Raw genomic sequence first — 14,456 nt, 5'->3', positions numbered from 1 at the left:
TTCCATACACACAAATAAGGTCTGAGAACATTATCTTCTATATAAGATTCTGCATTGCTATTTCCCGACCACACATAAAGCATTCTGAACATTTACATCCTCTCTTAACAACAAATGCTTTCTGATGGAAAAGACAGACTTAAGAGATGACAGAAATGAGAAGTTGCTACTACTACAAAAAAAAAAGGACACCACACCCATGAAACCAAATATGGTATGAATCAGATGAAGAAGGCATGAGAAGAGTATAATTTAAGTAAAAGACCAGGAGGAGAAAGCCTGGAACATTACGAGGGCTGTTTGGAGGAGGCGCTTTCATGAATGCCAGGGCCGGCGCTCTGCAATGGTCAGGGTGGTACGAATTATAGTGATGGTAGGTGTGAAGGCTGCAGTGGTTGCTGGCCCAGGAGTCCCAGGGAAGTTGCCTGTCGCTCCTCTGAATTTTCACTGCCCACATGAAGTGATGATGAGAAATAAGAAAAAACAAACAAAGAACCAAAAAAGAGGAAAAAGTAACTGAACTGCACAAATAAAAAGTAACAACAACAACAAAAAAATGAAGGCTGCTTGCACCAAAAAAAAAGAAAAAAAAACTGGCTTTGCCCTTTTCTCAGTGGTCAGCAAAACCTATGATTAACACCAGGGATGGTAACTTTTCATCTTCCCAACAATAATGCATGTCTTTCCCCAGCCCATTTTTTTCTCCTTTTAAGATGACTACTGAATCAATTTCTAATCTCCTCCTGTGCTTCAAAGCAGAGATTAAAACATTTTTTTTTAAACTTAAAAGTCAACCCCACAAGATCTATGGCACAAGATTAGTAATTAGAGATTTGCAAATCTTGGCCAGTTAGTAGCTCTTGTTTTGAGAAAAAGAAAAGAATGAAAGATAAATCATACTGGCTCCTGATTCAAAGGATGTACTAGTCACACATCATAATTTACTGCTCTGACATTTTAATTACACTACTATTCATCACTTGAACTACAATAAACTACTCTATCAGGATCTTATCCATACCCTAATAAGAAGATGCAAGTGTCAATATACTTTACAAATTGGGGGGTATTTTTAAAAGCTGTGTTTATATTTGAAAGAAGGCATTTATTTATTAAAAATATTTCAAATATTCTTGTATTCTTTAAGATGCCACAAAATTTTAATAAAGCTAATTTCAAAATTCTGGTGTCCTCTTTATGGTTTAAAAAATGTATATCATACTTCCATTCTAACTTCAATATTGTTTAGATTTGATTTTCTACTCAGGGGTCTGAAAATATGAGCACTTTTATGTTTGTTACTATATGATCTGAAAATTTTCATTTAAATGAAAGAATGAAAAATTAAATATGGATGTTTATCTCTATTGTCATGATTCTAAGATTAGGTGCCTTACGTATGAATGAATTTGCAGTATTTAGTCATGGAATGAGGTCAGATACTCTGTAAGTATTTAAAGGAGAGCTCTTTGGGTAAGAGTTTGAATTACACGAGTGACAGCAGCCTCATTGACCACATCTCAGCCTTTTTGGAATGAGACAGATCATGGAACAAAAGCACTAACATGAACAGGTCACCACGGGCTGAGGCCACCTGTATTTCTGTTCCGGTTCCAACCCATCTTCTCTATCTGACCTTGACCGGTTACTCAACCTCTCTAAGCCACAGTTTCCTCATTATGTCAAGTAGAGATCACAAAAGCATCTATCCCAGAGGCCAACTGTTGAGAATATGTACCTAAGGTGCTTAGCATGGTGCTGGCACACAGAATAAAAACTAGCGACAGTTTATTTAATAACATCGATACCATCTACTATCTATCTACTTGCCAATGAGTACTTTTTCTTTTTTTTTTTTTTTTAAGGAAACAGGTATATCTCTCACTCGACAAATTTCATTCTCTGGACACAAGTTAAGAGACTGAGAAATCTGTGGCACACTTGCATGTCCACCATCGTTTTGTGGTCCTGAACACACGGTCCTTTGCTTCTATATACTTCAGTTTCTAGTTTTGGGGCTTATCTCCCTCTCCACTCGTCTACTTTCAAGCTACCAAGCTACCACCTCCTTTGCCTCGACCACTGCCAAATCTTCAGACTTGGCTCCCTGGTTCATCTCTTACATACTTACCTTCCAGGATGCATAGAACAGAATAATATTTTAAATACATAAATCAGATGATGCAACTCCCATTTAAGGTATTTCAGTGGGCTACAATAACAAAGAGAATCAAATGTGAGCCCTACTTCTCTCTCTAGCTTCACCCCTTCTCACACTTCCTACTTCTAATATTCTTCTCCTACTTGTTTACATGGCTGGCTCAGGTGCCAAGTCATTCTGACCTCCCTGGATGAAGTAGTTGTCGCTCCTATGTTATCCCATTGCTTTTTTATTAATATATTCTTCATAGTTGAAAGGGCTTTATTTGTTTAATACACTTTTAATGCTCATCTCTCTATACTGGAATGTGAACCCCATGAGAATAGGGATCTGCTTTGCTTGCCTTGCTCACTAGAAGCACTGTGGCAACTGAACAGAGCCTGGCATATGATGACTGATGAATGAATCAGTGAATGGACACATGCATGAGTGAATGAGAATATCAGCCAGAGGGTTCATGTACACACTGTAGCAGCATTTTCCTTGTGATAAAGAGCATTTCGAGGCGAGTCTCTATCGCCATCCTCATTTTACTTTTGGGTGTACTAGAAGACTTTTTAGCAAGATGCAGTCAGTGTTGGGTCTGGCTAATCTACAGCCATAGCCACTTATTGAGCTCTGTAAAGTATCATGTGTTTCAAATTATGTACAGTGAGTAATGGTTAGACAGCATCACTGATTCAATGGAATGAATCTGAGAAAACTCTGAGAGATAGTGGAGAACAGAGGAGCCTTGCATGCTACAGTCCATGGGGTTGCAAACTGTCTGACATGAGTTAGTGACTGAACAACACAGTGTGTGAACTTCACAATCCTCCACTCATTTTTTGACCCAGTTCTTTATGGAGTGCTGTTAAAAGTACTGGGCAGTTTTGAGTGCTGTCAAACCAAACTGATAACTCAGTAAGGAAGATTCTGACCACCTATGTATGTCTGGCTCTGTGACATCTGTGGCAGGTTAAATGTAAGTCATTTAATTCAAGGGATTAGATCTGCAAGACAGAGTGCCTGAAGAACTATGGATGGAGGTTCGTGACATTGCACAGGAAGCAACGATCAAGACCATCCCTAAGAAAAAGAATTGCAAAAAGGTGAAATGGTTGTCTGAGGAGGCTTTACAAGTAGCTGAGGAAAGAAGAGAAGCTAAAGGCAAAGGAGAAAAGGAACAATATACCTATTTGAATGCAGAGTTCCAAAGAATAGCAAGGAGAGATAAGAAAGCCTTCCTCATGATCAGTGCAAAGAAATAGAGGATAACAATAGAATGGGAAAGACTAGAGATCTCTTCAAGAAAATTAGAGACACCAATATTTCATGCAAAGATGGGCACAGTAAAGGACGGAAATGGTATGGATCTAACAGAAGCAGAAGATATTAAAAAGAAGTGGCAAGAATACACAGAAGAACTGTACAAAAAAGATCTTCATGACCCAGATAATCACGATGGTGTGATCACTCACCTAGAGCCAGACATCCTGGAATGTGAAGTCAAGTGGGCCTTAGAAAGCATCACTATCAACAAAGCTAGTGGAGGTGATGGAATTCCAGTTGAGCTATTTCAAATCTTAAAAGACAATGCTGTTAAAGTGATGCACTCAATATGACAGCAAATTTGAGAATCTCAGCAGTGGCCACAGGACTGGAAAAGGTCAGTTTTCATTCCAATCCCAAAGAAAGGCAATGCCGAAGAATGCTCAAACTACTGCACAACTGCACTCATCTCACATGCTAGCAAAGTAATGCTCAAAATCCTCCAAGTCAGGTGTCAACAGTAGGTGAACTGTGAACTTCCCGATATTCAAGCTGGATTTAGAAAAGGCAGAGGAACCAGAGATCAAATTGCCAACATCCGCTGGATCATCAAAAAAGCAAGAGAGTTCCAGAAAAATATCTACTTTTGCCTTATTGACTATGCCAAAGCCTTTGACTGTGTGAGTCACAACAAACTGGAAAATTCTGAAAAGATGGGAATACCAGATCACCTGACCTGCCTCTTGATAAATCTGTATGCAGGTCAGGAAGCAACAGTTAGAACTGGACATGGAACAACAGACTGGTTCCAAGTTGGAAAAGAAGTACATCAAGGCTGTATATTGTCACCTTGCTTGTTTAATTTAAATGCAGAGTACATCATGCTAAATGCCGGGCTGGATGAAGCACAAACTGGAATCAAGATTGCTGGAAGAAATATTGAAAACCTCAGGTATGCAGATGACACCACCCTTATGGCAGAAAGTGAAGAAGAAAAGAGCCTCTTGATGAAAGTGAAAGAGGAGGGTGAAAAAGTTGGCTTAAAGCTCAACATTCAGGAAACTAAGATCATGGCATCCAGCCCCATTACTTCGTGGCAAACAGATGGGGAAACAATGAAAACAGTGAGAGACTTTATATTTTTTGGCTCCAAAATCACTACAGATGGTGACTGAAGCCATGAAATTAAAAGATGCTTGCTCTTTGGAAGAAAAGCTATGACCAACCTAGACAGCATATTGAAAAGCAGAAACATTACTTTGCCAACCAAGGTCCATCTAGTGAAAACTATTGTTTTTCCAGTAGTCACGTATGGATGTGAGAGTTGGACTATAATGAAAGCTGAGCGCCAAAGAATTAATGCTTTTGAACTGTGGTGTTGGAGAAGACTCTTGAGAGTCCCTTGGACTGTAAGAAGATCCAACAGTCCACCCTAAAGGAAATCAGTCCTGAATATTCCTTGGCAGGACTGATGTGGAAGCTGAAACTCCAATACTTTGGCTATCTGATGTGAAGAACTGAATCATTTGAAAAGACCCTGATGCTGGGAAAGATTGAAGGCAGGAGAAGGGGATGACAGAGAGTGAGATGGTTGGATGGCATCACTGACTTCATCAGTTTGACTGAGCTCTGGGTGTTGGTGATGGACAGGTAAGCCTGGCATGCTGCAGTCCAGGGGGTTGCAAAAAGTCATACACGAATGAGCAACTGAACTGACCTGAACTGAAATGTAGGTCATAATACTTACTTTGACTTGAACTATTATTGGAGACTAAATCTTCATATACATAAAATAATTAAGAGACAAAAATTATATAATTAATGCACAAAACTGCCTGCCATGTATAATTAATTTAAAGGGCATTCACCAAACAATATAGGCCAGAGAAGATAGCTGTAGCCTATTTTGAACGTGCACTCTAAATCTATTCTGTTTTATGGTGATGTATTTTATACTCATATGTTAGGCAAGGATTTCAGTTTAAAAATAAGATGTCACATTTTTGACATACTCTTTCATTTTGAAAAAAAAATTCATTTACATTCTCCCCCTTAATGGTCCCCATAATATTAATTACAGTCAACTTTCACTGAGTCCTCACTATATACCAGGCACTGTGCTAAGTGACTTTTACATGGACTATCTCAGATAATATTCATAATACATCTATGAGGTATGTACTATAATAACACCCATTTTACAGATGAAGAAACTGAGGCATAGAAAAGTTGAGTAACTTGCTAAGTTCCCAAGTGGTGGAGCCAGAATTAAAGTTCTGAGAGTCTGACTCTGAGTCCCTGCCCTCAGCCACCACACTGTACTTGCCTCTTCCTATGTATGTTCCTAAGTCCTTTGTTACAGATAAATAAACAGTAAGGAAAATATAATGTTTTTTCTATCATTCCATGGTGACATTGCTGTTGAAATCTTGAGGTATCTGACATGGGAGGTACTTTGTTCTCTTCTCTAACTATACCTTCTTATCTAGTCCAGGAGTTCAAAGGTATAGGCAATAGGTACGCTGTTGGTTGCTCAGAAATGGTGGTTCTCCTGGTACTGAATTATAGAACCTCAAGACTCTGCTCACATTTTGTTTTCCAAAGTCTTTTCCAAAGTTTCCTCCAAGTAAGACTGTCTCACAAAGACCCTCAGGGGCATAATTTCTGACCTTAAAAACTCATTCATATGGCTTTTTGAATGCTGCTATTTCCCAGCAAAAGGCACAGCAAGTCTATTCCTGGTTGATGTGTCCATTTCTATATTTCCCTGAAAATACTATTGTGAATTCTTTCTTCCTCAGTAAAATCTGTGAAATGTTTTATTTCCATCTACCCATGGGATGAGAGATTTCTGTTTAAGCATCAGAAATCTTGAAAACAAAAAAAACAACTAGAACTTATGGAAAAAGGTAAAACTATATAACAATTCTACATCTCAAAACAGAAGTTTGAGAATCATAAACATTATAACAATTTTGGGGTATATTTTCTCTTCTTAATTGGGATTTAATTATGTTTAAGACCCATTATTTGTTTCCTTTTGGAAATACAAGTCTGATTTTAACATAAAATGTAGGGAGATACTTGCATGTTAGATAAAGAAGATAGTGAACAATTTTCAACAATAGTGGATGACAGGGTCAGAAGCGGGAGTTAGAATTACTAAAATTACCAGCCCTTCACTCCTCTGCAAAACCACAAATGACATCAGCTTTTCCGCAGTGAAGAAAAAAAAAGTTAGTTCTTGGTCTCCATCCCCTTTATATATAAATTCATCTTCTCGGACTGTCTTGGCAGATAAAAACATTTAATATTTCATGAGTGGAAACTATTTGAACTAGGATTTGTTTACATGGCAAATAAAAGGCAGGGAAAATGAGGTTGCTAAAAACAATGACATTTTTATAGGGTCTGTTCACATTTCTGATTCTGATACTAGAATTTACCAAGCAGAATCTCATGCTGAAAAAGCACTAGACAGTGCGTACTGTTATGCCTGTTGGGCTCCAAATCCAGTGGCACCTTCAGATTAATTTAGAAGAAACTTAACAGCTTTGGAAATCTCCCTTCTCAGTCAGTGAGCAGGGAAGGCCCGCACATCCTCCTGACAGGAACAGAACAGTCCCATGAATCGTACCCCCTTATCATTTCTATTCAAACGAGGCAGAATTTCTGTTCATAACCTGCCTCAGCTGCCTCATTTCTCCAACTCCAATGTGTAAAATTAAAATCTGATAAAGGGAATGCTGTATTGGAGATTTTCATTAGCTCCAGAGCTGTCTAAGCTCCATTTAATTAAAAAAGGTTGCATCCAGCTGACTCATTCAATATGAAAATTATTTCGTGCCTGTTTTTTTCAAACTGTGGGAAAGTGCAGTGTCTTTTAGAAGGTTGGAGACATAGGAAACAACCTCCTCAGAAGAAAAACTTTGGTTCCAGAGAAAATTCCGTCTCTCTAAACATAAAGAAATGTGTTCCTCACCTCTAGGGAGCCTGATAGTACTAGTGGGGCTTCAGAAGTTGGTTTCAAGGAATAAAAAAGGAGAGTGCTTGATTTAAGGAAGAGGAGCAAGGGACAGGTTAGAACAAAGACCCCACTGGAGAGTTGTTCTTCATTTGATTTTGGGCTCAAAGTCCTTTTTCTTGCACTGGGTTTTATTTAAGGATGCCTAGGTGGGACAGTGTATAAACACTCAGCAAAAGATCTGTAAGCTTCAAGACAGTGAAAATTCAAGATTCCCTCAGGTGAAACTTGTTACTACATAATCCTAGTCAAATATTCTGACACTCCTAGAAGAAATATTTGGTCAGAAGTTTGTTCTCCACCCTACGGAAAACAACTACTCTGAAAAACAGACAAAATCTCTCATGAAACTGTTTTCCCCCTGAAATATTTGAAGGATCTGGCATGAATGCCCACTTCATAACTATTTTTAAACAATGGGAGTTTTAGTATTTGCTTTTACGGAAGTTCAATGCAAATCACAGGAAGTCAAATTATTTCCTTTCTTTCCACACTCAATTTGTCCCAAAGGCTTAAAAAAAAAACAACAGTACAAACAGGAAAATTCCATTTCAAACAGTGTTTCCTCAATTTGGGGATTTCAGGTAAAACACCTGTGGCTTGGTCAAAGGGATTGGGAAGATGAAGCGGAGTAAACAAAGATCGCCTTTGTTTGAAAAGAAATGATAGAGGCAGACTTAAACTTGGCCTCTCTCTGCTTTCTAACTCTGCTGGAGAAGCAATCATTGCAAGGGGAAAACAACAGAGGTTTATCTGGATGGATCCTCTCACCATGGTCCGGTCCCTTCAGGGCCAGGCGGGTCTGATGATGGGGAAGAATCTCAAGCTTGACCTGGTCGGTGGTGTTGGCTAGGAATTGGGTTGCTTCTGCGAGCGTGCAGTACTCCATGCTGGTGCCGTCGATGGACAGGATGTGATCACCCACGTGCAGAGCACCACACCTATGAAAAGGAGAAGATGATGGCGCACCTTCCTCTTTGGATTATGACTTTCACGTCCTCATACTTAAAACTTCACACAGTTTTCATTTACTTAAGGGAAAAAGGAAACGCTTGAAACACTACAGGTAGTGTCATGGGAAACACTACCTGTCAAATATTAACTATCTTGGGTATGAAAAGAAATGTAAAACCTTGTAGAAAATACAGAAAAACTCAAGGAAAGTTTTTTCCTCGTCCTTTATAAAACATATATTATTTTGGGGGTGGCAGTGAGCAAGTGAGGAGAGGATAGGGAAATGTTTTCCTTTGACTTTTTTTCTGTGACTTTTTTTCCCCCGAGTTTTTATATCTATAAATATGAGTTGGTAAATATTCAGAATGTAAAGATGGGACTCGAAGAATGGGAATTGGGTCATTTACAACTGTTTTCTTGGGAGAATAACTTGGGAGAAAGATTCAGCTAGTGCTTGCTCGCAATCTTCTCACACATGCTCCCAGATCACCAGTTCTTGATTATTTTGTTATTCTGGAGATAAACATTTATTAGTGCAAAAGCTCTCAAAGATGATGGAAATGAGGCAGTCATCAAAGTGTAATCAAAGGAAGCCTCTGTGGTGAGTGAGGAGGAAGCTGGGGAGGAGGAGGGGCGGGCTGCTGCACCTTGCTGAACTCAAGAGGCTGAGTGAGTGGAGAACAGCACACACAGCAGTCAGCATCTCGAGGTGTCAGTCAAGTGGACTGCTGCTTAAACTGCTTACCCTCTGCAGCAGGAGAGAAACAGAGGGAGAACGTGAAAGCATTCTGCACCATTGAACGGGAGGGCATCCCTGAATCCATTACCATCGCTGTCAAAGGCCTGAATGGAGCTACGAGCACAGTGGAGCTGTAGACTGGCCACTACAGGGGTGGCTGCAGAGCATCAGAGTCAGTTCTTCAGGAAGGGGAGAAGAGGGCTGGAGACATGCCGGGAGACGGCGTTGTGGTAGATCTAAACACTTGCACGATGACCACAGTCTACTTCTCAGGACAAAAGCATTCCAAGTCATCCCTCCCATCTAAAAATAAAATTCCACTTGGGTGCACCTGGAGGGCTTCAGCTACGGGAGGTGGGGTTTCTTACCAGGAGCGGTTAAATAATTTATTAGGTGGTAAGGTAGTTTCCCTCCCCCCCATTTGTAAAGCTATCAGAAGAATTCTGAATAAAAGACTAGCATTTTTATGTCATGAGAATGAACGATGTTTTGGGGGACCCTTGAATATAGCAAATCTCTTAAGATTAACATATGACAGTGGAGGGCCTTTCTTTAAAGACTGTATCATTTTTCAAATGTTGTTTTACTTCCTGAAGAAAAAAGGAATAAGATTGTATGGTGGCAGGATTTAATTGTTCACAATTCAAGAAACCACAGGACTTCTCTGCATGGAGCACAATAAAGATCTGCTTAGCTCCCCTCAACCAAAAATGGGCTATTACTCTAGGACACAGTAGGTGAATGTACATAGTTGCTTGACTTTTTCTCATTTCTAAAGGCCATACCAAACATCTGGGTGAAGCAACATTACTTCACGGGGTGGCTGATAAGGAAGGTACAATTTTAAGCTCTAGAATACTAACTTGTTTTGTATATGAAGCTGGTATAAACTGGCAGAAGAGCTGTTTTGCTTCACCTGTGTGTGCATGTGTGTAGGTATTACGTATGTATGTTTACATATATGAATATATCTCTACAGAGTTTAACATGCATGCAATTTGGGAAAGTAGGCACTTTCTGTGACACTCACCTGTCTGCAATACTTGCAGATTTGATTTTGTCTATGACAATGACCTGCTTGTTACAGCACATTGAGGTAGTTAGGGCCACCCCAAGGCTGGCACCCGGAGTTTTGGCAACTTCAACTAGCAGTGGTCCGGATGCTGTTGCCACAGAATCTATGGAAGAAAATTTCAGAAAACAAAACAGAATAAATAAGCAAACAGACACGGAAAAAAGGTGGAGAAGGTTCAGTCTGGTGTTGATCTGTTAACGTTATTGTGAAAACTTTAGATTTCCCTCCATTTAACGTCTCCACGTCCAGTGAGTGGTAACTTCTGAGGGCATCTTTTAGGATGCCTGTTCTATCCAGCTTGTATTACAGTAATATGTGCATGGGTTTACCTCTTCAATTAAAATTTTAGCTTCACATCAGTTGGGATAATATCTTATGGTTCTTTATGCCGTCTACATTGATATGTGTGTGCATGCTAAATTGCTTGATAATAGTGCCTGACAAATACTGGGTCTCCGAAGAAAGGTTTTAAAAATTAATTAACTTAACAAATATCTTAGCACCTTCTATGGATGGATGGATAGATGGATGGATGGGTGGGTGGGTGGGAAGGAAGGGTGAATAGACAATGTCTCTAAGTAGGCAAGTAGTAGGAAGGCATATGCTTCCCAAGTGGCACAGCGGCAGAGTCCGCCTGTCAGTGCAGGAGACACAGAGATGCAGATTTGACCCCTGGGTGGGAAGATCTCCTGGAGTAGGAAATGGTAAACTGCTCCAGTATTCTTGTCTGGAAAATTCCATGGACAGAGGAGCTTGGCGGGCTATAGTCCATGGAGCTGCAAAGAGTTGGACACAACTGAGTGACTAAGCACACACATACGAAGGAAGGCATACACCAAGTTAAATTCGTGAATCCTCCGGGATGTCCTTATTCTGGATCTGATATAGGGTCGTCTCTCCCTCAGGTGCATGCTTTATTTTTAGCTTGGAACACTCTTCATTCCTTCAACTGGTCCTCACCCTTGGGGGTATAAACTTCAATTCCCCTGGGAAGCCTCTCCTGACTTGTGATCTGGTGAGAACCTTTTCTCCTGTTATTTTCCTGCTTTGTTGCACAAACCTCATTCTTTCTTAATGGCTAGTGTGGATGGCATTCCTCTGATCTCTGCCGGACAGCAAGCTTGCTGTAAGGACAGAGCCTGTGTTCTGTCCACCACAGCCTCCTCAGTGCCTGGCATAGAGACTTGGGCATATGTAGTTGCTGAATGAATGTATGGATAAATGAGACAATGCATGATGCTAGTTAGAGCTCAGAAGAGGATGAGATCATATGGGAAAGAGCCTTGGATGTGGATGTATAATACCTGTACTTCTTCTTTTCACAATATTTTGGTCATGGTAACATAGCCCAGTTATGAACACTAAGTCTGCTCGCTTACCTAGAAAGTGTTATCTTTACCTCAGCATTTACTACAATGGGAATCAATGTGTAGTTAAAGCATTTTACAAAGTGCTGTACACATAGAATATTATTATTGCATATTATGACTGCAAGCCTTTGAATTATCTCATTTTTTAAGACTGTATATTTTCAGTAGTATTTTTATGACTTTCTCCTACTCTGGGGTTTGGTACTAATACAGCTTTGTCTTCCTGAAAGTATATCTTCATATCAACAAGCCAGCACTCAGATATGGGGAACTAGAAAACGTATTCCTATAGTGAAGCTCAGACAGTATGTGCTGACTCTGGAAGCTGGAGGACCCCTGGGACAGAGTCATCTTCAGTCCCAGATGAAGCAAGATAGTTAAGTAAGGTAAAGATGAGAACAGTCATGCCAACCACATTCATACTCCAGGCCTAAGGATTCTTGTATGCACTGTGTTTCTTAAATATCTAGTCCTAGAAAAAGTTAAGAGGCCACTTGGGCCTATATTTCCTCCTGTCAATTCCAGGGGAGAGTCTCACTAATAATAGCTGGGAGGAGCCAAGGGTCTTAGTCCACTAAGAAGACTTTGTGATTCTGAGGTGTGCTGGCTATAATTTTCCCATGAGTCTAACTCTATGGTGGGGGCTACTCTCTGGTTCTGCTCACCCTGCTGTGTTAACAGCCTGACCTCGGGCCATTAACAGCATCTGGCTTCTCTTCTCCCTTGTTTCCTGGTTCGTTTCTCTCCAGTGCCTCTCTTAGTCATATGCCTTCCTCTCACCTTGGAGTTTATAGAGAGCAGTCCCCAGGCCAATCTGAAACAGTGGTTTGCACCTCTCCTGCCTCACTGGGACCTCCTAGTAAAGAATTCTGGTCAGTCCTTGTCGCCCCTGTTTGAGTTATCCTTCCATCATGAATACAGGTGGTTCTTCTGCTTCTCAGCTCTACTAGTCAAAGTGCTATTGCCAAAACAAGGGCACATAATCTGATGCCTGTGGCTCCACTCCCAGGATTGTTGTTCTTCTCTTCTTGGAGTTTGCCCCCTTGCAATGTCTCTTCCTGTTCAGGCTGAACCTCACATGAGCTCTGGCCTAGCGGAGTCTTTTCTCACATTATCTTTACAGAGGAGGATTAACCTTTAGGAGGACTAACTTTAGAAGGACAGATATCCCAAAGACTTGATGGATTTTAACAGACAGGTTTGTAAGGAGACAATCACTCATATTCTTCCACATGCTTTTCTGTCTAAATATAAATTCATGGGGCTTCCCAGATGAAAGTAGTACACTTTTCTGTTACTTATAACCTAACCTCTAACAAATGACAGAAACTGAGAACTGTTTCTTGGTATCCCATTTTTCCTTCTTCCTTAGTAATAACCTCTCTAAGTTTTAGCTGACTGGATGGCCGCCCAGCTAAGGACAACACTTCCCAGCCTCCTTTCTGGTGAGGCACAGCCATGTGACAAAGCTCCAGCCAACAGGAAGCGAGCAGAAGTGAGACCTGATACATTCTTAAAAAGAATGGTGGTGCCCTCCTCTGTTTCATTTTCCCCTTCTTCACACTGCATTGTGGGCCCAGAACTGGTGACCATCTTCCACCATCAGACATGGGCATGGTGCCACCAGAGAGAGGACCTTAGATTCCTGAATTCATATCTCCAGAGACTATTTACTCTCCCGAGAAATAAACTATCATGTTTAAGCTCGTAGGGTAAGTGTGAATTTTTGTTGCCAGCTGAATCTTTATTCTGACAGGCCTTTTCACTTGAGTCTATTCCCCCAAAAATACCTTTCCTGAATTTTTATTCTAAGAAGCTACTATTAATAGCTATTTGCAGACATACATTTTATAAAGCCACAATCAACCATGACCCAGTACACACACTAGGTTTTCATGTTTCTTAAAAGTATTATATCAGGATTAAAGATCAGTTTGTACAGAGGTTATCAGCAGAGGTAAAAGTTATTTAAATATAAACTCTTACAGTGCTATTCTTTTTTCCTGGCCTACATATTTGTCAAGGTGTTAAAAATTATATTTTTGTTAAGGTTCTAATGCTGAAGCTGAAACTCCAGTACTTTGGCCACCTCATGCGAAGAGTTGGCTCATTGGAAAAGACTCTGATGCTGGGAGGGATTGGGGGCAGGAGGAGAAGGGGACGACCGAGGATGAGATGGCTGGATGGCATCACTGACTCGATGGACGCAAGTCTGAGTGAACTCCGGGAGTTGGTGATGGACAAGGAGGCCTGGCGTGCTGTGATTCATGGGGTCGCAAAGAGTCGGACATGACTGAGTGACTGAACTGAACTGAACTGAATGTTTCAGTTACAGTGAAGAATTAATATTAATTTTTTTCTCATAGGAAGAAATGATAGGAATGGGAACATTAAGAAACATGGCAAAAGGGTATCATATTCTCTGCCATCATTAATTTAGAGGGGGAGAGAGACTGTACTCACAGCTGTTCTGGTGCACCTCTGGAATGGAAACTATTAGTAGAAATAAGTCTCTCTTTACGTAGTACTTGCCCCATTAAGGCTTTGAAGGAACAATAAATGAAATATTTCCATTTAGGGCAGCCTAGTGTGCAAGGAATTATTATTTTTTAAAATTTAAAATGGAACGCTGCAGAACTCGGAAAAGAGAACCATAAACTCATGGTTAAAGGAAGAAGCAGCGTGATTCTAAGCTGGGCTCAGGTCTGGGGGCCTGGAGGTGTGGTCCTAGTTACCATGTGGTCCAAGCCATCACCTCCCCTGGACCTCATTTTCTTCTGTAAAATTAGGGGACTTCAGTAAAAGCTCCTTAATCCTGACAATCTATGTCTCTTCAGAGAAATAGCAATGTTAGGCAAGGAATAGCCTACTGGGAATCAAAA

At 40.4% G+C, this 14,456-nt stretch overlaps 1 protein-coding gene across 21 annotated transcripts in view; it reads right to left on the bottom strand.

Annotated features, from left to right (window-relative positions):
* The window catches only part of GRIP1 (glutamate receptor interacting protein 1), a 771,259-nt gene that overhangs the window by 110,418 nt on the left and 646,385 nt on the right, over nucleotides 1–14,456 (bottom strand). For 11 of the 21 annotated variants that reach the window (XM_042246948.2, XM_060412830.1, XM_060412831.1 and 8 more), the window contains exons 8-10: nucleotides 10,160–10,307; nucleotides 8,208–8,377; nucleotides 292–447 (exon numbers count right to left, since the gene is read on the bottom strand). In XM_042246948.2, coding sequence (XP_042102882.1) covers nucleotides 292–447; nucleotides 8,208–8,377; nucleotides 10,160–10,307 — 474 coding nt within the window. The remainder of the gene's footprint in view (nucleotides 1–291; nucleotides 448–8,207; nucleotides 8,378–10,159; nucleotides 10,308–14,456) is intronic. The other 10 variants (XM_060412836.1, XM_060412839.1, XM_042246951.2 and 7 more) reach the window with 1 other exon arrangement.

This window comes from Ovis aries, chromosome 3, assembly GCF_016772045.2.
Source record: "Ovis aries strain OAR_USU_Benz2616 breed Rambouillet chromosome 3, ARS-UI_Ramb_v3.0, whole genome shotgun sequence".
NCBI lineage: Eukaryota > Metazoa > Chordata > Mammalia > Artiodactyla > Bovidae > Ovis > Ovis aries.
This window is presented reverse-complemented; position numbering and strand designations above follow the sequence as displayed.